General features: G+C 36.3%; 1 protein-coding gene across 2 annotated transcripts in view; it reads left to right on the forward strand.

Moving 5' to 3' along the window:
- Positions 1 to 25701, forward strand: part of MICU1 (mitochondrial calcium uptake 1) — a 234429-nt gene that overhangs the window by 109021 nt on the left and 99707 nt on the right. For both annotated transcript variants that reach the window (XM_057734250.1, XM_057734251.1), the window contains exon 6: positions 3529 to 3643. In XM_057734250.1, the coding sequence (XP_057590233.1) occupies positions 3529 to 3643 (115 nt within the window). The remainder of the gene's footprint in view (positions 1 to 3528; positions 3644 to 25701) is intronic.

Raw genomic sequence — 25701 nt, forward strand, 5'->3', positions numbered from 1 at the left:
GTGTCTGATATGTGTTTAGTATATAGAATATATTGATATAAAGAAGCTTAAAAGTCAACAACAGAAAGACAAATAACCCAGTTCCAAAAGAGGCAAAGGATTTGAATAGATCATTTCTCCAAAGAAGATAATACAGGTGGCCAACAGACATGAAAAGATGCTCAACATTATTAGACACTAGGGAAATGTAAATCAAACCACAGTAAGATACCACGTCATACTCACTAGAATGGATGTAATTTGAAAAAGAAAAAGAAAATTGAGGATGTGGAGAAATTGGAACTCTTTTGCATTGCTGGTAGTAAGGCAAAATGGTGTAGCTGCTGTGGAAAACAGTTTGGCCATTCCTCAAAAATTTAAACATAGAGGTATGATAATGACTCAGCAGTTCTACTCCCAGGTATATACCCAAAAGAATTGAAAGCAGATAGACAAATACTTGTACATGAATGTACATAGTAGTACTAGTCACAATAGCCAAAAGGTGGAAACAACCCAGATATCCTTCAGTAGATGAATGGGTAAATTTGTGGTATATATACAACGGATATCATTTGGTGATAAGAAGGAATGAAGTACTGATTGACGCTACAACATGCATGAACCCACAAAATATTATGATACGTGAAAGAAGCCAAACCCAAAAGGCCCACACATTTTATGGTCAAAATGGTGAATTTTATGTCATGTGAGTTTCACCACAATCAAAAATAACACGGGACTTCCCTGGTGGTGCAGTGGTTAAGAATCCACCTGCCAACGCAGGGTACACGGGTTCAGTCCTTGGTCTGTGAAGATCCCACATGCTGTGGAGCAACTAAGCCTGTGTGCCACAACTACTGAGCCTGTACTCTAGAGCCTGTGAGCCACAACTACTGAACCTGCATGCCACAACTACTGAAGCCTGTGTGCCTAGAGCCTGTGCTCTGCAACAAGAGAAGCTACCGCAGTGAGAAGCCAGTGCACCGCAATAAAGAGTAGCCCCTGCTCACTGCAACTAGAGAAAGCCCGCGCCCAGCAATGAAGATCCAACACAGCCAATAACTATATAAATAAATTTATAATAATAATAACCTCCAAAGGAAAAAATAAAGATGGGCTAAGAAAGCTGTTTTGGATTAATGGAGATTAAAAAGACATCACAACTGAATGTCATTTATGATTGTGGGCTACATCCTGAACTGGGGGGAAAATATAAAGGAAATTATTGGGATAGTTCACTAAATTTGGTAATAGACTGTGGATTAGATAATAGTATGTATCAGTATTAAATATCCTGGTTTTATGAAATTTATACTGTAGTATGTAAGAGAATGTCTTTGTTCATAGGATACATATAGTGAAATATTTAAGTGTAAAGGGGCATATGTCTCCAACTTTCAGTATGGTGTAAAAGAAAATATATTTCTATATAAAGTGATAAAGCAAATAGGGTGATATGTAAACTGTTGGTGATTCTGAGTAAAAAGCATATGAGAGTTCCTTATACGGAACTTTCCACTTTTCTGAGTTTGAAATTATATCAAAATTAAAAGTTACAAACAAACTTGGGTTTGTCTTTTTATCTTCTGAGCAGCAGCATAGTCCAGATGATTCTTAAAAAAAATAATGTTAGATATGTTTTTTTGGCTTAGCTGCCTCATTTCAGTTTGTCCTTATACTTTTGTCTGTTTCTCAGCTTCTGGATCCCAATATGTTATTCATTTTATTTACTTATAGCAGTCTTTTCATAAGATTATTATGTAAGTAATGTTGGTTACTCAGCTTCTATACGAATTTATTGTTTCTAGTAATGGTATGCCTTTGACAGCCTGTTCTCATTTTGTATATTTTTTCTTGTTCACATGCTTTACTTTTGCAGTATCTTGGATAATGTTAAAAATGTACATTTTTTTTCTTTTGAGAAATTAAAATATTAACTTCCCAGTGAACAGCTTTGCTGCTCTTTTTATCCAGTAGCCTTTTTTGTCTGAAATTTGTGTTTAATCTATTGGTAGACGATTAAGTGTGATATGAGATCTAACTTTAATTGAATATGTTGGACTGTGGGCTCATTTTTGGTTTTGGCTCAAGGAAGTAATCTCTAAATGCTGTCAGGCTGGACCAAGCTTTCTGTCCATCAGAAATGAGTTAGAGAAGCCCTTTCCTAAGTAGAAACTACCATCAAAACCTTTTACCACTTTGCTGGCGTTCAACTATGGATTTTTGGCTGTCCATGGTTACTGTTTCATATTACAAGCAAATATCCAGTAGGGGCTATTTTGAATGGGTTTACTAAGAAGATCACGATGATTCATTTGGTACTTTTGTCTTCAATTGGTTAACCAGTTTTCTTTCCTTTGTGGTGTATGATGGGATCTTCACTAGACAGAGGTAACATATTGGATAGTTGTGTACCTGGATGATGGTGTGGTGGTGCTTGTTGGTTTAGTTTTCATGATACTCCTCCCAAGGTTATGCTTGCAACGCTGCTTCTTATTTTGTGCTTGCATGATATTATTACTTTGATTGCGCTCGTTGGTTTGGGTTTTTTAAACCTCCTATTTCTTTTTTTGGTACCCAGAATAATTCCTAAAATTCCTTTGGTTGGTCCAGAACTTATGGAAATAAGTTTCAAGTCTAACTCTTTGGTGGATCCTTTTCAGTTTTTGAAAGTATCTTCAATGTCACCACTTAGTTTATGGTTTAGTAGGAAATCAGAAAACAGGATAAGTTTCCTTAAACAGCCAGAAGAGACTGCTTCCCAGTTAGACCATTACTGAAACTGAGAATTAACTCTCTTTGTGAGTTTTATAGATTAAAGAAAATAAATACGTACTTAGAGTGAAAGCTAAGTTTTAGGAGAATTTCTTCAAATATCTGAAATTTAGGAGCCTTCACCAAGGTAACAGTAAATGTAATTAAATTAAAACATGCCTAAAGTTTGGTGTGTATGTCTGATTTGATATTATATTTCAGAGATGCTGTTGACTCTGTAAACTGTTCTACATTCCAAAACTAAGGTTCTTGGGGTTCATAAGGTAAAATTTAAAATTAGTATTTCAGAAATTAGTTTTCTGAGCATTTGTATGGCTGTTGACAATAGTTGCTTACCTCTTCATTTCTAATCACTAGTTGTATAGTTTTTCTTGAGCATTTAGAACTGATTTTATTTTAGTTGTTTTTTTTTCCCCTCTACCTTAATACGCCTCTATAGAAAAAGGTGGATTGTTTTTCAAACTAAGAAACAAAACCAGCCCTGAAGTGGGCCTGTTGTATGTTAAATGGCAGGAGTTCATAAAATTAAAATTTTTTTTCCATTGTTCACATCAAGCCAGTATTGAAACAAACAAAGATCATCTTTTGTCTTATAGTTTTAATCATCTTCAAAACTGGAAAGGATCCATTAATTTGGAATGCCCCTCAGAGACATGCTTATGATAAATAGCATAAAACTGTCAGATAAATGGTGATTCATCTCTAACTGTTTATATTCTCATTCTGTTATATCTTCTTTTTATCTTTTGGTGGGACTCATACATTCAATAGAAAATTGCCCAGGAACGAGAAAAATTTGCTGATGAAGGCAGTATATTTTACACCCTTGGAGAGTGTGGACTCATATCCTTTTCAGACTACATTTTCCTTACAACTGTTCTTTCTAGTAAGTATAAACTTTTCTTTTTATTCATTTATAGGGCACATACAGGACTGTAAAAAGAGTTAAGTTGATTGGAGGGGGAAACAAGACATGTTTGCAAAGTTAATAAATGCTAAGTTACATCAAATTTCATTTGTTTTAAATTCTCTATAACTTGTATGTAGAACCACCTGAGAAAGAGGAAGGAAAATAAAGTTACCAGGTAAAGTTAAAAGAAAAAAAAAAAAGCAATTGTGAAGTTACATCTACCTTTAACTGTTTGAAGCTCAAGATAAATTATACATTACCTGCTCCTATAGCCCTCATTAATGTTTATACTTCCTCATGAAATGTATATTGATCTAGTATTTCTGTACTAATTAAGATTGATCGACTCTTTTTTTCTAATTGTGTTGAATACTCATTTTTGAACCTTGGAAGATTACTTCTTTTTTTTTTTTTAACTGAAGTTCAATTTTATTTACATATAATAAAAACTATAATACATATTGTTTAAAAACTATATGCAGGAATACATCAAACTATATGCAGTTCGATGAGTTTTGACAAATATATACACCACCTCAATCTGTTCCTTCTCCATCCCCTGCCCTAGGTTGCCCTAGGCAACCATTGTTCTGAGTTCTGGTTTCTATGAGTATAGGTTAGTTTTGACTGTTCTAAAACTTCATATAAATGGAATCAAATAATATGTACCCTTTTGTATCTGGCTTCTTTTAGCAAAATGATTTTTGAGATTTATCCACGTTGTTTCAGTAGTTTGCACCTTTTTATTGCCCAGTAGTAGTCCATGGTGTGAATAAACACAACTTGTTTGTTTACCTGTTAAACATTTGGGTTATTTTCATTTTTTGGCTATTATGCATGAAGATATTATGAACTTTTATGTACAAGTCTTCTTATGGAAATATATATATATATATTTTAATTCCCCTGAGATAAATACCTGGGAGTACAATTGCTGGGTCATGTGCTAACTGAACTTTTAACTATTTCCAAAGTAGTTATGAGAATTCTAGTTGCTCCATAGCCTCATCAACACTTAGTTTTGTCGGTCTTTTTCAGTTTACCTAGTCTAGTCGATGTGTAGTGATATCTCACTGTGATTTTAATTTGTATTTCCCTGATAACTAATGATCTTGAGCATCTTTTCATGTGCTTTTTGGCTGTTTGTATGTCTTTTGTCTGTTCATATCTTTTGCCTATTTAAAAAATTGGGATGTGTTCTTATTAGTTGTAAGAATTCTTTATTTAATCTGGACATGTCTTTAGTTAGATAAAAGCATTACATATATTTTCTTCCAATCTGAGGCTTGCCTTTTCATTCTTTTTTTTTTTTAATATTCCTTTCTTTATTCATATATTCAACATATAGTTTTTGAACAAACTGCGTGCCAGGGCAAAGGTATTTGATTTTCACAAACCCTTAACAAGTGGAATGAAAAATAAAGCAGTGTGCATTGTTTTCCTCTTCATATTTACGAGCCTTCAGAGTCTTTTTTTTTTTGAACAAATCTTAGTTCTTTTAATATTGAGAAGACTGGGTTTTCTTAAGTAATCAGAGACCTGATAAAGACAACATGAAGCACAGTAAATTATTTTGGTAAGACACAAGACATTTGTTTTCCAGGTAGATTACCTAAAAGCTAAAAAAACAATTTTCATAATTTCTTATCAAGATCAGACCAATAGCCCAATAAAACTTTGTCCTTTTGATAGAGAGAAAACCAAAGTCTAATTTTACACCAGTGTCCTTTTTTTTTAAGAACTTTTATTGAGATACAGTTAACATACAATAAACTACATATATTTAGAGTGTACAATTTGGTATCCCAATCTCCCAATTCATTCCCCCCCCAACCCTCCCTGCTTTCCCCACTTGGTGTCCATATGTTTGTTCCCTACATCTGTGTCTCTATTTCTGCCTTGCAAACCAGTTGATTTCTACCATTTTTCTATAGTCCACATATATGTGTTAACATACGATATTTGTTTTTCTCTTTCTGACTCACTTCACTCTGTATGACAGTCTCTAGGTCCATCCATGTCTCTACAAATGCCCCAGTTTCATTGCTTTTTACAGCTGAGTAATATTCCATTGTATATATGTACCACATCTTCTTTATCCATTCATCTGTTGATGGGCATTTAGGTTGCTTCCATGTCCTGGCTATTGTAAACAGTGCTGCAATGAACATGGGAGTGCATGTGTCTTTTTGAATTATGGTGTTCTCTGGGTATATGCCCAGCAGTGGGATTGCTGGGTCATATGGTAGTTCTGTTTTTAGTTTTGCAAGGAACCTCCATACTGTTCTCCATAGTGGCTGTATCAATTTACATCCCACCAGCAGGGCAAGAGTGTTCCCTTTTCTCCACACCCTCTCCAGCATTTATTGTTTGTAGATTTTCTGATGATGCCCATTCTAACCGGTGTGAGGTGATACCTCATTGTCGTTTTGATTTGCATTTCTCTAATAATTAGTGATGTTGAGCAGCTTTTCATGTGCCTCTTGGCCATCCGTATGACTTCTTTGGAGAAATGCCTATCTAGGTCTTCTGCCCATTTTTTGATTGGGTTGTTTGTTTTTTTGATATTGAGCTGGATGAACTGTCTATATATTTTGGAGATTAATCCTTTGTCTGTTGATTCGTTTGCAAATATTTTCTCCCATTCTGAGGGTTGTCTTTTTGTCTTGCTTATAGTTTCCTTTGCTGTGCAGAAGCTTTGAAGTTTCATTACGTCCCACTTATTTATTTTTGTTTTTATTTCCATTACTCTAGTGAACCTTGGAAGATTACTTCCTAAGACACAAAATTCAAATTTGGCTCATTTAGAGCACTGATGAATTTCTAATTTTTCTAAGCTAAGCAGTTTTGTTGATTAGTATGCTACTATGAGTGTTCTTAGTATTATTTTCCTTTAGTGTGACTTTTTTTAAACCATTTGGGAAAAACAGTATATCTTTCTAGCTCTCTGTGTACATTCTATTAAAATCTACCTAAATTGATCCAAAGAGATCTGATCTAGTTATTTGAAAGAAGTGATTCTCAATTTTTTTTTTCGTGGGGGATATAGCAAACAAAAACAACCATCTCTTCCTTCCCTTCTCCAGGCTAGGCATCTATAAAGATAAAACTATAAACATTTTTCCAAATTTATGGTTACTAGGGTGGAAGGAGTGGGAAGGAATAAATTAGCAGGTTGGGAATGACATATACACACTACTATATATAAAATAAGATAACTAATAAGGACCTACTGTAAAGCACAGGGAACTCTACTCAATACTCTGTAATGACCTATATCGGAAAAGAATCTGTAAAGGAGTGGATATATGTATATGTATAACTGACTTACTTTGCTGAACAACAGAAACTAACATAACATTGTAAATCAACTATACTCCACATAAATACAGGTGATTCACTTTGGTGTACCCCAAAAGCTGGTACAAGAGTGTAAAGCAATTATATTCCAATAAAGAGCTTAAAAAAATAAATCAACTATACTTCAATAAAAATTTTTAAAAAAACTATAAACAGTTTTAAATAAATGACATACACAGTTCCTGCCATAGCTGTGACCACTCTCACTCTCCTTCCCTCCAATTGACAGAAAAATGAAGAAATATAGACTAATGCCTTACCATGGCTGTCTTGGGATACCAAAGTATCTGAATAAATTTGTAGTGGACCACTGGTCTAGCAACGTAGATACGCATTGACTTGTTATGAAGATCCAAAATGGTAAACTAAAAGCATATTTTTTATCTCAAATTGTATATTATTAGTTATTATTTTGGTGCATTTCAAAACAGACCTCAGTCCAAATGCTGGTCCAACCACTTCTTACCTGTGATTAAGGGTCAGGAGAACCACAAAGTAGAACCTTCAGAATACTTTACACAGTGTGTAGCTTCCTAAACTCAGGTTAAAAAAGTCACATAGACCTACAAGTTCTGGAAACCCCTCCAAGTATCTATATACGACTAGACACCTTTACTTCTTGGTGCTCAGCTCCTGGCTTAACCATGGTGAGTGATTTACCAAAAAAGAATCTTAATATTACACTGTCTTATACTTTCTGTATTTGTCAGGAATGAGAAAATATGACAAGGGTATGCTTTTAAGATTTTCTCTTTATCACTAGTTTTAAGCATTTTGTTTATTATATGCTTTTAGTATTTCTCAGCCTTAACACTATTGATGTTTTAGGCAGGATAATTCATTGTTGTGAGGGCTGTCCTGTGCATTATAGGATGCTTAGCTGCATTCCTGGCCTCTACCCATTAGATGCCAGTCACACATGCTCTCCCCCTCCCAGTTGTGACAAACAAAAATGTCTTCAGAAATTGTCAAATGTCCCCAGGGGAGCAGGAATGGGGAGGAATAATCCCTGATTGAGAACCACTAATGTAGTTTTTTAGCAGGGTTGTTTGAATTTGGTAGTATTATGTACCTTGATATAGTATTCTTTATGTTTCTTCTTCTGGGATTCTTTGAGTTTTGGGGTCTGTAGGTTTATAGTTTTCATCAAATTTGGAAAAATTTCAACTATTTCATCAAATACTTTTCATTGCTTCCTCATCCTCTCCTTTGGGGACTTCAATTACACATATATTCTCCTCATATCAACTCTGTAATGTTTGTAGTTTATTGTCTTCATTTTGAAACTAAGGCATACAAAAGATGAAAGAACTTGCCTCAAGTCCCACAGTAAGTAGATGATTCAGGGTTTGAACCCAGGCCAACCTAGCATATGGGCGCCTGTCACTTGGCTTTACTGCTGTGGTCACATTTTCAGCAGTGATTAGCCATACTTACCATAGTGCCTCTTCTTTCTCTAAGGCTGGGCTGTGGAAAGGCTGGTCATAAACTCTCCTGTAGATAATGGGAAGTTCAAGCATCTTTGCAATCTGAATGTGGTACATGGCATTGTTTATTTAACAAGACATGGAGGAAAATATGCCACAGAAATTACACTGAGGTCAGTTATTTCTCACATCCTAATTGCTGCTAGGACAATAAGAAATGAGGCACTCAGTGGATTGACTTCTTTGTGGATAACAAGGAATCATAACATCTAAACACACTAAATCGTTCCCAGGTCGTCCTGCAAGAAGGAATGCAGTTCTTTAAACACCAAAAGCTTTTCTCGGGAGTGGCTTGGGACTAGCGGAAGTGCATTAGTATATTTATTCATCTGTTAGTCTGGTGGACAGTATTGACCGTTCTTGAGATTTCCAATGGAAAAACCAGCAGAGCAATGCAAACAGTATAACCCGGATAATGCAAGACTGTTGTATTTCTAATTAGGTGGGGTTGTTTTTTCAAAATTAATAGACTCAGTGGTGTTCAAGAAATCGCCACCATTTTGAAGAATATGAACACTTTGCCCGAATGGATTGACACTTGAAACCTCAAAGTACTTTAGAAACTCTACCATGTTGTCTAAAATAAAATTCAACAACCATATATAGTAAATTATTTGTTTTCTTTCTCGGTTTATGATTCCTCTCCTAAAAATACAATTAAGAAAGCTGCTTTTCTAAAAATGCATGTTATGCAGTATAATTTCCCCCATTAAATAGAGTTAATTCTTCTTATTTAAACTTTTTAGAAGTTTCATTTTTTTAGCTAAACAAGAATTTTTTGGTCATACACCCAGAATAACAACCACTTTGGCAGCACTATGTTGTGCTTGTAATAAGCAGTGGCATAAATTTCTCACTCTTTTCTGTATGTACTTTGGATATTGGGGACCTTTTCTGGCTAACCTAACATTTTAAATACCTTTTAGCCTGTCATATACACACACTTACATATACACATCTCCTAAATCCCTTTTTTGCTTTCTTTTTTCTCCTTGGCGCTTGTCACTATTTAACATTCTATATAATTGATGTCTTTTTTAAAAAGTTATATGTTTCAGGTGTACAGTGTTATAATTTAAAATCTCTAAACACTACAAATTGATCACTATCACAGGTCTAGTTGCCACCCATCACCATGCACTTAACCCCCTTCACCCAGTTTCACCTACCTGTTAGCCCCCTTCCCCTCTGATAACCACTAATCTGTTCTCTATAAGTTTGTTTTTGCTTTATTTTGTTTCTTCATTTGTTTTTTTAGATTCCACATGTGAATGAAATCATATGATATTTGTCTTTCTCCATCTGACTTACTTCACTTAACATAATATCCTCAAGGTCCATTCAGGTTGTCACAAGTGGCAAGATTCCATCCTTCTTTATGGCTGAATAATGTTCCATTATATTCATATATATACCACAAATTCTTTATCCATTCATCTATCTATGGACACTTAGGTTGTTTCCATGGCATGTCTGCTGTAAATAATGTTGCATCAGAGGAATTCCCTAGTGGTCCAGTGGTTAAGACTTCACCTTCCAGTGCAGGAGATGCAAGTTCAGTCCCTGGTTGGGGAGCTAAGAACCCACATGCCTTGTGGCCAAAAAACCAAAACATAAAACAGAAGCAATATTGTAACAAATTTAATAAAGACTAAAAATTGTCCCTATCAAAAAAATCTTTTAAAAAAACAACAATGCTGCATTGAACATAGGGATGCTTATATCTTTGCAAATTAGTATTTTCATGGTCTTCAGATAACTACCCAGCAGTGCATAGTTGATTTCTCTTCTTCCTACCTAGACTGTAACTGCTTGATAGTGATCATAGGTTTGTAATGATATTCATCACTGTATAAAAAACACTGTGGCAAAGTAACAAAGAAAGTATTTTTTTTTCAGTTTTCTCCAAAAGGAAGTTTATAGAACATAAGATTTGACTTTGCTGTTTATATCCTGAATTGAGAACAGTTCTTTTAGCTGTTGATGTCCTCAGTCTGCATCCAGTACCAGTGGAGGGAGGGAAACATGTTTTTAAATTAATCTACTTCCAAACAAGCTTTCTTATGAGAAATATATATATACTTTCTAATAATTACAGAATTTCTTATAATTCAGAATTCACATATTTGTATGCCTCTCTTACCATAATTCATAAATTCTGTTGCTTCATACCTTATCTCTCTGATCAGGTTTGATGAGTTAACTTGAAGAATTGTCAACATGAGCCATGGCATCTATATTAAGTAGACTATTAAGTATTTACTAAATAACTACTCATTAATAAAATAAATTCAAATTTATTCTAGACAAGATAAAGAGATTGTTAATAATGATTATTATTAAATAATTTCCAAAGAGCCTTTGATCCTTAAAGTAGAGTAATAGGAATTGAATGAGAACACAGAAGCATGGCTTATTAATGGCTTAGTTCTCTGCACTAACCAACTGCATTAGCTGATGGTCTTAAATCTTATGATTGAAATCAGAGATTTTTCTCCATAACTAGTTGTAGAGAAAGTTCATCCAGATTTATCTAGAATGCTATATGTTATGTATTGATTTGGATCATTCAATAGCTAATGCTAATTCACTAGATTATGATAATACAACTTAGAATCTGGATCTCGGCCATTGACAGTTATGAAATCTTTATTTTTTGTTCTTTGTCTTCGTATATTTTCTAACTAAAGTTATAGACCTTGTGGGCTAATAACATAAAAACAATTCTAGATAGCTTGAGGAGGCAATAATAAAATGATCAAAAAGTTGATTATTAAGCATTATTACTATTTATTATTAATCTTTGAAAAGCCACCAGAAAAATCAAAAGCAAAAAATGTTATGGTGAGTTCAGTACCTAGGAACAGACCTAATGAAAATCAGGCATAAGTCAGCGTATTCTGATTTTGATTCCTTATTTAGATTTGAAGAAATTAGTGGAGAAATTTAATTATTGGATTTTCACTGTAAGAGAATTTGATTTACTGACAATTAAACTACATCCTCATTGTGATGCATCTTTCTCACAAATATACAAACCTTTTGGGAAATTATAACAGCATTCAAGTGAAAGTTTGTAATATTTTGTTTTTCTTGCCATATTGAAATCAAGAGCTGATCGCAAAGTGTATGTGCCTTGGAGATAGCGGTGCCATTCTGGCTAATGAAAATGTTATAGAAGTTAGAGATGAAAATAAGTTTTTCAGGTTGAATGAGTCTGTTGAAAAATATGGGTGAGGGAACATCCTGAGATCTATTAACAGATCTAAGACAGTTACAAATCTTGTTTTATTGGGGAAGTTTTGGAGAAAATTTGGTTTGGCTCTTTGCTATGTAATTTTTACGTCTAGGATTATCTGTGATTGCCTAATAGATGTTAGGAAGGGTAAGACAAAGCTGAAAAGGGTTGATCTTATTCAATGGTATTTTAGCCTATAAAAAGTGCTTAGAACTTCAGAAATACTCATTTGCATGCCATAAGGCCAAAAGTAGTATATTTCACTGTGCTGTTTACCAGTAACTTCTTTTGCTAGCATAACCTGTTCTTATGGTTAATTCATTGGTTTTATAATAATGCAGCTTCTGTCAAAACAATAAAATAATGTATTTAAATATATTAAATATTTATGATGTTAAATTCATTTTGAACCAGGTGTATTTGAAAATAATGTCATTTCAGTAGACCCTGCTGTTACAGAAAGTTGAAGCATTCACATCTTCGTATCAACAGCCATGCAAGAATGTTAGCTCACATTAGCAAGAAATAAGTGGTGTTTGTGTTTAACTCTTTCACGTCTCCTTGTGACTATACTATTTCATCTGCAAAAGGAAGTTTATCCTTTGGGAACAATTGCTTGAGATTTGTTCTGGGGGCTCACAAGGCCAAGGAGAGAACAGAGACCAAAGCCAGTCGTGGCTTACACAAAAATAAGGTCTAAATGTATTTTGACTGTATCTTGAGGAAGATTTTATAATTTTACACCTATTAGAAAATCAGTTCTTATTAGCCTTTTCATACTTTTTATGAAAAGTTTTACTTGAATTGATCGATTTTCATTTTTGGAAAATTGTAATATAAGAATTCTAATAAAATTCTAATATTGACTTAAAATCTTATGGAAATCTAGCTGAGAACATATGATTTCTAGAGCTCTACTTTTTCAGTACAAATAGTCAAGATGGGCTTATTTTCTAAAAACAAAAGAGTATTGAGTGAGGTAATTAGGAGTGTTTTCTGTATGCTCTATGAGCTGATGCTGCCACTAAAATTATTATTATGTCTGCATACACTTTGTCCTCTCTTCAATGGCTTATGTTGGCCTATAAAGCTTTCTGCCACTTTTCTACGAAGCCACTTCTCTATGACATATGAAGTTCATATAGGGGCTCTAGAAGAGGGAAGAGGAGGAGGTCTGCCCTTGGTTTTCCTTCTCTGCTCTTTAGGTTCTCGGGAAGGAAGGCGTAACAGGGGAAGCTTCCCTTTCTTAGGTCTCATTTATCAATGGGAGAAAATTTCTGCAGTAAGACAAGTAAAACTCCAAAATAGGCTAAATTCTCTGCCTTCTAGAAAGTACCCTAACCTGTAACATTATTTCTTCTTCTCCCTTCACTCTTCAGATAAGAACAGTATTTCTCCTATAGCATATCTCAGCTAAGATTTTACTTGTTTTAAACATCAGAAGTTTTTTTAAATGTTTATGTTGACTTGTGAATGAATTATGGTACCTCATAACAGCTCCAGAGATATCTGTTAATTAGAAATAATCTCTAATTGATAGAAGTTTAAAGAGTGGGTATGGTATCACTAAATAATATCTTAAAATAGGAACTATGCCATATGGCTTTGTATCCCCAAAGTATCTACCACTGTATCCTACTAATAGTAGTCATTCCAAAAATAATTGAATGAAGGTATATTTGGGATGTGGCTTCTCTGGGTCTTCTCTAGGTAGAAAGAAGACCCAGCCACCCATCCAACTCCATACCCTTGGTTACAGTGTCAAATGGACCTCAGTTTACCTTCCTGCCAGAGTCTTTCCTTCATTTCCCAAAAACAGATTATAGAAACTTTCCTTCTTACAACTCACATAACTTCTGTCTTGTCCTTCTCAACCTCTACCATGTCTTGTTTCTGTTTTATTTATGATGGGAATGGCTCTGTAGGAATTCATCCCTCAGTAATTGATGATGTATAAAATTCTTTGCTATGGTCTGTGAGCCCCACTCTTTTACAGTGTTTGCCTCTTAGAAGCTGGACTGGAATCAAATGTGTCTGTCCATTCTATATGTCTGACTTTTCCCTAAAACCCGCAACTTATTCGTGTTTGGTTATGTTTAGGCTTCGTGGTGTTCTTACCTATTCCTGGAACAGCGTTAGAAAATGCTTATTTGTTGTGCTGAAGAATTTGAAGGTGCAAAAAGAAAATCAGGGCAAGAAATAGTGGTTGTCATGGAATGGTCTGCCTAATCACTGTCCCTTCTGGAGAAGGTATCCAGCCTAGTATCTGGCACATAATAAGTACTCCATGTATATTTGTTGGCTAAGAATTTTTCTGAATAGTTACTTTAGTATACATGCTAAAATTTTATATTGCTCCAAGTACTCTTAGCATCCTGTCTAATATTTAAACCTGTTTTAAAATAATAGCTATTCTCTATCTGTATATACATGGTGAAAGCTGGAAAATTAATTAGAATAGCAAATTTTTTCTTTTTGGACACTAAACTGGAAAGCGAAATAGCTTTTTGGGTGAACACCAAGTCACATGTAAAGAGGGTCCTTCAAAATGAGCATAAATTAAGTATCAAATATCCAACCTCTTTATTAAAGCAGCTGATTGTAAGCATATATGCATTAAGTTGTATCTTGGCATAAGTTATCACTTTAACTACTGTTGAGCACATGGAATGGAATGAAACCACATAGAATGAAATGAATATCAAGCAGATGATTATTTTTTTTAGATCTCTGATGATATGGGTGGGGAATATATCACACAGGCATATGTAACTTGGGTATAAAAATAGTGACATGCATTTGAAGAAAATATATTTTTAAAGAAGAGCGTGACCTTAATACAAGGGTAAAGCACTGGCATGTCTTTTAGAATCTAATTCCCAGGAACTCTTGGGGGATCAAAGCTTTTTGATGTCTCTGGCATTGAATACTCTTCCTATGGCACAACGGTCCAATAACAGTGTTAAGGAAGAGCAATTTAAATGAAAGCCTGTTTCTGGCAGCCCTCTGAAGGTCATCCAGTAAGTGAGGCTGAGATACAGCTTAAAGACAGCTTGTGTACTGTGAGCTAGGAACATTAGCTATTTCTTTTCTTTTGGTGTGAAATTTTATTTAGAGATATATAGATAGATAGATAAGCGTATAAATTTTATATATAGATATAAAATATTTTAGAATCAGGGCTGAAATGTATTTTCTAGAAAAGTTATAAATGGAAGACGAGCAGTAGTTAGAAGGAATAAGTGTCTGTACAGCTAATACCTTGCTGAAGAAATTTAGAAACCTTTCACGTTCTTATGAAGTTTTTAAACTCAGATTTTCAACAGGTAGTGTTTCATATTGTTTAGAAAACCTTGCCAGTTGACATTAAATAAATAAATCACACTGAGACACAATAAAGAATAAAGAGCCCTCTTTGTAGCCATTGCAGATCTTATATGTAATGGTGGTAAGCTCATAGTGACATCTCTTGTAGTTTCTTTCTTTGGCTTAGGATTTTCAAATAAAGGCAAGACTAAATCAATATGAAGTTTAAGTCCGTTCTAAGAGTATATATTAAGAGATAGGATTAAGATGGTGGAGTAGGAGGACGTGCACTCACTGCTTCTTGCAAGAGCACTGGAATTACAACTAACTGCTGAACGATCATCAACAGAAAGACACTGGAACTCACCAAAAAAGACACCCCACATCCAGAGACAAAGGAGAAGCCACAGTGAGACGGTAGGAGGGGCGCAATTGCATTAAAATCAAATCCCATAAATGCTGGGTGGGTGACTCACAAACTGGCGAACAGTTATACTGCAGAAGTCCACCTGCTAAAGTGAGGATTCTGAGCCCCACATCAGGCTTCCCAACCTGGGAGTCCAGCAATGGGAGGAGGAATCCCCAGAGAATCAGACCCTGAAAGCCAGCAGGATTTGATTGCAGGACCTCCACAGGACTGGTGGAAACAGAGACTCCATTCTTGGAGGGCACAAAAAAATATGCTCATCAGGACCCAGGGGGAGGGAGCAGTGACCCCATAGGAGACTGAACCAGACCTACCTGCTGGTGTTGGAGGGTTGCCTGCAGAGGTGGGGGGCAGCTGTGGCTCACCAAGGAGGCAGGGGCACTGGCAGCAGGGGTTTTGGGAAGTGCATATTGGTGTGAGCCCTCCCAGAGTCCACCATTAGCCCCACCAAAGAGCCTGTGGGCTCCAGCGCTAGGTGGCCTCAGGCCAAACAACCAACAAGGTGTGAACACAGCCCTACCCATTAGCAGACAAGCAGATTAAAGTTTTACTGAGCTCTGCCCACCAAATCAGATTAAAGCTTTACTGAGCTCCGCCCACCCAGCCCTACCCACCATCAGTCCCTCCCATCAGGAAGCACACAGGAGGCTCCTAGATAGCTTCCTCCACAAGAGGGCAGACAGCAGTATCAAGCAGTATCAGCAGTATTTCATCTTGCAGAACTGAAAACCACAGCCACAGAAAGACAGAGAAAATGAAAAAGCAGAGGACTTTGTACCAGATGAAGGGACAGGATAAAGCCCCAGAAAAACAGCTAAATGAAGAGGAGATAGGCACCCTTACAGAAAAAGAATTCAGAATAATGATGGTGAAGATGATCCAGGACTTTGAAAAAAGACTGGATGCAAAGATCGAAAAGTTTACCAAAGACCTAGAAGAATTAAAGAGCAAACAAACAGAGATATGCAACACAATAACTGAAATGAAAAATACACTAGAAGGAACCAATAGCAGATTAACTGAGGCAGAAGGACGAATAAGTGACCTGGAAGACAGAATGGTGAAAATTACTGATGTGGAAAAGAATAAAGAAAAAAGAATGAAAAGAACTGAAGACAACCTAAGATACCTCTGGGACAATGCTAAACGCACCAACATTCATATTATAGGGGTCCCAGAAGGAGAAGAGAGAGAGAAAGGAGCCGAGAAAATATTGGAAGAGATTATAGTTGAACACTTCCCTAACATGGGAAAGAAAATAGCTACCCCAGTCCAGGAAGCGCAAAGAGTCCCAGGCAGGATAAATCCAAGGAGAAACACGCCAAGACATATAGTAGTCAAGCTGACAAAAATTAAAGACAGAGAAATGTTATTAAAAGCAACAAGGGAAAAACAACAAATAACATACAAGGGAACTCCCATCAGGGTAACAGCTGATTTCTCAGCAGAAACTCTGCAAGCCAGAAGGGAGTGGCACGATATATTTCAAGTGATGAAAGGGAGAACCTACAACCAAGAATACTCTACCCAGCAAGGATCTCATTCAGATTTGACGGAGAAATCACAAGCTTTACAGAGAAGCAACAGCTAAGAGAATTCAGCACCACCAAACCAACCCTACAACAAATGATAAAGGAACTTCTCTAAGCGGGAAACATAAGAGAAGGACCTGCAAAAACAAAAACAAAACAATTCAGAAAATGGTACTCGGAACATACATATGGATAATTACCTTAAATGTAAATGGACTAAATGCACCAACCAGAAGACACAGACTAACTGAATGGATACAAAAACAAGACCCATATATATGCTGTCTCGAAGAGACTCACTTCCGACCTAGGCACACATACAGATGGAAAGTGAGGGGATGGAAAAAGATATTCCATGCAAATGAAAATCAGAAGAAAGCTGGAGTAGCAATACTCGTATCAGATAAAATAGACTTTAAAATAAAAAATGTTACAAGAGACAAGAAAGGATATTACATAAAGATCAAGGGATCAATCCAAGAAGAGGAGATAATTATAAATGTAGATGCACCCAATATAGGAGCACCTCCATACATAAGGCAAATGCTAACAACTATGAAAGAGGAAATGCAAGGCAGAAATAGAGACACAGGTGTAAAGAACAAACACATGGACACCAAGTGGGGAAAGCGGGGAGGGTTGAGGGGGGATGAATTGGAAGATTGGGATACCAAATTGTACACTCTAAAATATATGCTATTTATTGTATGTTAACTGTATCTCAATAAAAGTTCTTTAAAAAAAAAAGTATATGTTAAATTTCTAAGTGTTTTTTCCTTATGGTCAGAATCTGTTAAGGTAAAAACATGGGTCTTCCAACCAGATCCTTCCAATTAGTGCTGCCAGGACTAGCAACTTAATTCCCTTCCTCCCACTCCATAGTCATGGCGTCCCGGCTACCCTGTGGCTGACTATAAACCTGTAAATCAAAGGTTATGGGTTTGTCTAGGAGCTATACAGACTCTAGGCATCGCAGCTGTACTTTGCATTTCAGTCAGCTTTACCACCTGGCCTACCCTACAGTTAAACTAGCTTAGACTTGGGTTTAGTCCTCAAAACTACATGAGGTGAATAAAGTCTTTCCTAAACTGAGACAACTCTCAAAGGTCTAAAGAACTCCAAGAAACTGGGATAAAGATTAATGTTGATTACCTCTTTTGAAGGGGCAATTAGTTGTTCCTCCTCTCATTGACTACCACATCCATAATATACCCAAAGCTGTTTGTGCATCAGAATTAACTATTGGGATGACACTTAAATTTAATTAATTATATAGTGTTGGTGAAAGTATAAAATATTAACATGCCTTCTTAGAATATTGGCAGTGTTTCCCAAACACTTTCATAAGTGCTTTTCCCTTGGCCCAGCAATTGCATTTCTACACATTTAGGCTAATAAAATGATCACATATATAATGATGTTGATGGTCAAAACATAAATTGGGAAGAACTCAAATATCAAACAGATGACTGAACAGATTACAATAAATTATGCAATGAAAGTCAATACAGCACTTCATATATGTAATGCAGAGATTTATTAGCATAGAAAACTGTTCACAATATACTGATGAGTCAGAACATACATACTGCCTGATTCCATTTTGGGAAAAGGAAAAATTGTGTGTGTGTATGTGTATTGTAAAAAATAATCTGAATATTTGCATTTCCGATCTGTCAGCAAATCCTGTCAGCTCTACTTTGAAATAATCCAGAATCCCACCATAAAAATCATGTCATTCCTCTGCTTAAAATCCCCCAAAGGCTTCCAGTCTCTCTCGGATTTTAATCTAGAAGTAAAAGCCAAAGTCTTTACAGTGGCCTTTAAGGTCCTATGTGCTCTCACCACCATCATCCGTTTCAAGGAAAACACAGATATCAGTGGGCACTAGAATTCTCTACACTTTTTTTCCTTTTTCTTGTTCTTTTAGACTTCTGCCTTTCTCTTTTAGACAGTGGAAAAAGGATAGCTACTCTAATTATTGCTAATTAACAACAATAGTTAAGGATGTTTGGGATGATAGGCATAGTTTATTAAGCTTCTCTAATGGTTCTAAAACTTTTTCGTTTTTTAAAACACCTCTTAAAACGAATTATTTTTTGTATTTGAAAGCCTGTCTTTCAGTCATGTCTAGATTGACTAGTACTATAGAATTCCAGGTTTATTTTACTGGTACCTTAGTGTACAGAAATAAAAACAAATGTTAGATTCTTATAGTGAAAAAACGTAGAGGCGTAGAGTACAGTTAAATGTATTTATGTACCTAAAATTCCTCCATGGGCCAAATATATTGGATATCTAATCTGTTATTTAGGACCAAATTATATATATTAACTCTATGAAGCCCCTAGACAATTATATAATTAGCTACAGTCTTTCTGTGTCATTCATCTGTCACAGAGTTGCTTTTAAGCTGAGTAAATATGAATCTATGAAAGAGGGTATTGGATGCCTCATGTCAAGAAAAGCAATGATGCAAAATCTAGTCTTATAAAGCAGATAAATTAAACTGTAATTATTTTCTCCACAGGAGTCACTGCAGTGTTTCCTTCAATAGTTTCTTTTCAAGTGTAGTCTGAATATAAAGTAATATTTAACTGTTTGATTGTAAGAGAAGAAATTGTCTCATAGACTTAAGAGAATAACAAATCATGTCCTGGGGCTTGTAAAATAGTTCGTAATTCAACTTGTTTCAGCACGCAGAGGTGAAAATGTTCAAAGCAGAACATAGTTTTATCCTACCACCATTATTCTCACAGGTGGAGTCACCTTTTTTTTTTCTATTTAAAATATTTATTAAATTATTTACATTCAGACTACATCACAGCTTGAAGAAAACAGTGTTTTGAATGTTTATTAAGCATTTTATGACTCGATATGCTCTTAGTAGTTAGTGCTTTTTAATGGAATTTTTTAAGACCAATATCAGTGATAACTTCATGCATCTTGAACCTTTAGGCTAAAGCCTGATTCTTTTTTCCGGGGGGTGGGACAGTGTGCCACGCGGCTTGTGGATCTTAGTTTCCCAACCAGAGATTGAACCTGGGCCCTCGGCATTGAGAGCAACGAGTCCTAACCACTGGACTGCCAGGGAATTCCCTAAAGCCTAATTCTTTCTTAGAATAACTAGTGAGGTAGTTAGGGCCTTAATTATTATACCCATTTGGTTAGTCGGAGAACTGAAATTAGAGAAGTTGTCATGTGTTCAAGATATTTGCAAATACTGCTATGGGAAAATCCTCTCCTCTTTTATGGAACTGAGAGCTCTTTTCACTGAAATAATTGTTTGTAAATAGAGTTGCCAGATTTAGCAAGTAAAAATACAGAACACAAATAGAATTTTAATTTCAGATAAGCAAAAGATAATTTTTAAAGTTTAAATATATCCTGCTTTCTATTTACAAACCACAGTCCGCAAAACATTAGGAGGTCTGCAGAGTCCATTTATGGATTTCCTTGGTGAGAGGAGGAGGGAAAGTAGGCAAGGCTCAGGGGTTCCTCATCCCTTTTCCTGTTCAGTCAGAAAGGTTATAAGTTTTTAAGTAAGATTTTCTTTGATGAAAGTTCTGAGTCAGAAAAAAAAAAAGTTTAAGAAAAAGTTTTTAATGCTAGAAGACTTCCTAACTTCACTGTGTGCCAAGAGATTTGATACGAAAAAACAAGTTTCAACAGAGGTGGATGCATAAGTTTGCTTAGAATCAAATGAAACTTACAATGTACAATTTTAAAGCAATTACTTCTGCCGATTTGAAAAGAAAAAAAACGAATTGTAACCAAAAAGTCTATTTTTTATATGTTTATGTTTAATTATAACCAGGATGAAACGTATTTTATAAAGCAACTATATTAGAATCAACCAGGAAATATGTGTATGTACAGATACACATATGATATGCAATGTTGTATGTCACATACATTTTAGGATATACATCTATAGACATTGATATAGATCCTCTGTGTGTATGATATAGGATGTACCTAAATAAGAACAAAAATTATGAGCTATCATATTCTATATATAGAAATATGGCTGTTTGAATAAAGAAAAATCTATTTTCCTTTATTTCTAGCCAAAATAGATGGTTCTAACAGAACCCTTAAAACAAAACTGAAGTTGCCTATGATTTTAAAAAGAAATTTATTTGGGTTCACCTGCTGCAAATTAGCAGCATAAACCATACATTGTCATCTATTTACTCCTAAGACTTTAAGAAATTTATTTTGAATTCTTAGAAAAACAGAAGTAGTGAAGATTTTATCTGAAATCTGAGCAAATTATCCTGGTAGTTCGGGCAGACTGTAAATAGTGCTTTCCCTTTGGGCTCATCCGATTGGCCTCTGCACCAATAGTAACGCCCTTTAAAAATGGACTCATTTCAGTATATAAAATAATACAGTGATTCCTGTTTATGTTGCTACAGCAGCACTAATCTATCCATTTTCAAAAAATTATTTCATGTTAGGATAGGAAGCAGAGATAAAAAGACATGACTTGACCAAGTTCATATCTAGCATTGGGGCAAAAATGGGGTACTTTTGCTCTAATACTTATAGGTGTTTATGGGGAAGAGAGATTCAAAAAGAAAGAGAGGGGAGGACAGGAAACTAACAGTGGTACTATATGTCATAAAGAAGCGTCTGTCTCCAGATGTGATGCTGTATCAAATACAGTCTCTTCCCAGGACAGTGCCTGAGCAGCTGCATTCCTGAGGCTGAGAATCCAGGTTCCAAAGTCCCCATTCTAATTCTTAATCTCAGGCAAACAACATTCTTGCTTAGAGACTGAGGAGAAGGAAGAAAGTGTAGAAAATTTCCACAGATCACTCTGACTCTCTCAGCTGTTTAGCCCCCTGAGCTCGCTGCCTCTGGAGATGGTGCGTGAGGCCCTCTCGGATCCTGGCTCTGCAGTTTTACTTTATGAGTGTCCAGACTTTGCACGTTTCTTTTTCTGGGCTGGGTCTGGAAACCCACCAGAGTTGGACTGGGTCTGACTTTAAAAAGCTGACTGGGTGCAACGTCAGACTCACCCGTCTTTTTGTTTATGCTGAATTCATCAGGAAATCCTTCCCTGGCCTTTTATAGGACTAACCCAGCTCATAATTCTGTTTTGTGCTTGGCTCCCTAGGCTTTCCAGCAGTGGAACATTAGTTAGACACACGGGACTTTTTTCTTCCCTGGGTTCTTTCCACAGATGGAAGCCCTTAGATCTGTACCAAGACAAATTGAGAGGAAAATACTGGTTTTGGTGAAAATGTCAAGGTAGACTAAACTCTGCCTTCTAGAAATTTCTTCATCCAAAAAAATTACTTTTTCCCCTTTGCTGTTCAGAGGGAGCAGCAACACACATGCTGCCGGTACTGTGTCGTCTTAAGTGTAGTTTAAAGTGAGGTCTCGTGGGGAAACTCATAGGCAGGAAAGCAGCAAAAGTACCCAGTCTCCATCCACGTGCTGTTTATTGGAAGAAGGTGCTTAGTTGGGTTAGACACAGCTGAAGGGGTGAGCTTCCTCTCCGCAGGTGGCATTAGCCTTTCTTTCATCAAGCTAATTCAGATCTACAAAGCCAGCTTTTTGCTAAGCTACCAAAGGAATATCTCTATTTGTCTCTCTTCACCCTTCCTTTCAAAAAGACAAAGTTTCCTTTCTCATAATACAACAAATTTAGGTAAAAAAATTTGAATCCTCAGATTAAATGAATTCACACTAAATTATAAATGACCTATAAATTCCCGTAATAGTTCTAGAAATATTTTCAAGATGCTTGCAAAACCATAAGATTCCTTAAATGATGAGGTCCATGCAGTAGATGTGGTAGTAGTGTAATAAAATCTTTGAAAATAGGGATATGACCTGATGTTGAAATCCCAGAAACTTCTTTAAAGATAAAGGGAGACCCAGAAGTGCATTCACTGGAGTGAGGGTTCCACTTGGTGATATCACAAAGATGACAGAATTGGAGACCCCAGCCTCCATCCTCCTACAAAGACCAACAGTTAGCTGTCTACAAACAAAACCAGTTCTGGGAGAGCTCTGGAGTCGACTTAAGAAACTTCATGAACACAGTAGAACAAATAATTTGAGAATATCCACACAAAAAGAGAGGAAAAACAGCTTCATTTACCTGCATCTTCCCAACCACACAAAGGACTCACTTCAGTTTCACACAGAGACCAGCAAAACTCAGACATATAGAGATGGCTAAGAATAAAGAATAATAGCAGGAATGCCAGTATAAGTCGTGCAATGGGAGCACCGGGATTGCCAGAAACGTGCTCTGTAGAAGATTACAGCACCTTTCCCCATTAAACAAACCAATGGCCAGCACAGCTGCCACAAACTTCTGCAGATTTCAATGGTTTTTATCCCACAGGTATTCACACTTGCTGACACCAGCACCAGAGTCTCTCCCCAGCCCCCGCTTCACTGGTACCTGGGGACCCACACCAGCCGCAAGTCCAGGCTTCTGAGGCTCCACAAATACACGACTCCAGCCTGGACCCCTACAGCTGACCCCCACCACTGTGCAGATGCTCAGGAATAACCCCTGCAGCTATGCCCTTGCATGCTGCCAGCCTCCATTGCCATGTGTGCACCAAGGAAAGATTCTAAAGTCACAGTAGTACATGCTGACTGCCAGAGCCACCAGTGTGTCTGCAGCTGGCCCTGGTTCTTGCTGCTTGCTTTGGCCTCTACCACTGCATGTGTGTTTACAACTGGCCTCTGTCACTACACAGGCACCTGTAGTTGGCCCCTATAGCCAAGTGTGTGCACACCACTGACTCCAGCTACCACCACTGCCTACCCTGGTCCCTACCTGCTGGAGCTGGAGGTGTCACCCAGGGACCCTAACAGCCCTTTCAGCCTCTGTGGACCCCCTGCAGTGATTGCCAAGGACTACACAGTTGTCGATGCTATGGACCCCATCAGTCTGAGCCAGTGAGTCCCCATGTCCCCCATGGGTGCAGAGATGCCACACACCCCTGCACTTGGCACCCTGAACCACTAGGCCCAAGATCACAGCACACTCCAGTGTGCCCCCATCCTCAGGTGAAGGTCTTTCTTTACCAAAGTCAGCTCATAAAGCCTGAAAAAGTCTTCAGATGTGCAGACACCTACACCAGGCAATGGGGAGCATGAAGAATCAGGGAAAGAAACATGACTCCACCATAGGAACACAGTAAACTTCCAGTAACTGACCACAAAGAAATGGAGATACAGGAGTTACCCGGCAAAGAATTCAAAATAATTTTTCTAAATTTGCTCAGATAGCTATAAGAGAACACAGGTAAATAATTTAACAAAATCAGGGAAAAAAACAAAATGAGAAGTTCAACAAAAAGAAAACAAAAAAGAACAAACAAATTTTGGAGGTGAAGAATATAATAACTGAAATGAAGAATTCAATAGAGAGTTTCAACAGCGGACTGAACCAAGCAGAAAAAAAGTGTCAGTTAGCTTAAGCACAGATCATTTGAAAATATCCAGTAGAGGAACAAAAAGAAAAAAGAATGAAAAGGAGGGAAGAAAACCTACTAGACTTATGAGACACCATTAAAACAAACAATCAACACATCTTTGGAGGGGAAGAGAGAAAGATGTAAAAAGCTTATTTAAAAAAATAATGGCTGAGACCTTCTTGAACCTTGGGAGAAAGTAAGTTCACAAAGCTAATAGGCCACCCCAAAATTTCAATCCAAACCAGTCTTCTCAAAGACAGATTATAAAGGAAACTGACCAAAATCAAAGACAAAGAGCTTTTAAAGTAGCAAGAGAAAAAAAAATCTCTCCTACAAGTGAACCCCAGTAAGGCTATCAGCTGAAATCTCAACAGAAACGTTGCAGGCCAGGAGAGCACAAAATGATATGTTCAAAGTGCTAAAAGAGGATATCTGCCAACCAAGAACACTTTACCCAACAAATTTGTCCTTCAAAATTGAAGGCAAGATGAATACTTTCCCTAATAAAAGCTGAGGCACTACATTACCAGTAGATCTGCCTTACAAGAAATGCTGAAAGGAGTTCTTCAAGCTGAAATGGAAGGACACTAACTAATAACATGAAAACATATGAGAATATACAAAACACTGATAAAGTTGAGTATACAGCCAGATTCAGAATACTCTAATATTGCAATATGGTGGCATGTTAACCACTTAATTCTAACATAGAGGTTAAAGGACAAAAGTGTTAAAATTAGCTACATCTATAATAATTTGTTAATACATAAAATAAAATATGTGTAATGTGAAATCAAGAAATAAAATGTTGGTAGGGAGGGTCAAATCTTTGCATGCAATCAAAATTAAGTTATCACCTTAAAATAGACTGTTATAGCTACAGAATGTTTTAAGTAAGCCTCAAGGTAACTACAAAATAAAAACCTATAGTAGATACACACCAGATAAAGAGAAGGTAGTCAGAGTATACCACTACAGAAAGTAATAAATTCACAAACGAAGACAAGAGGGGAAGAAAGAACAAAGGAACCACAAAGAAAAAAATTTAACAAGCTAGCAATACTAAATCCTTACCAATAAATGGATTAAATTCTCTAATCAAAAGGTGCAGAGTTGATGAATGGGTTAAAAAAAAAAAAGACTCAACTCTTTGCTGCCTACTTTGCAATGAAATACTCATTTCAGCTAAAGTGAATACATATGCTCAAAGTGCAGGGATACAAAAAGATA

The sequence above is a fragment of the Hippopotamus amphibius genome, chromosome 5 (assembly GCF_030028045.1).
Source record: "Hippopotamus amphibius kiboko isolate mHipAmp2 chromosome 5, mHipAmp2.hap2, whole genome shotgun sequence".
NCBI classification, from domain to species: domain Eukaryota; kingdom Metazoa; phylum Chordata; class Mammalia; order Artiodactyla; family Hippopotamidae; genus Hippopotamus; species Hippopotamus amphibius.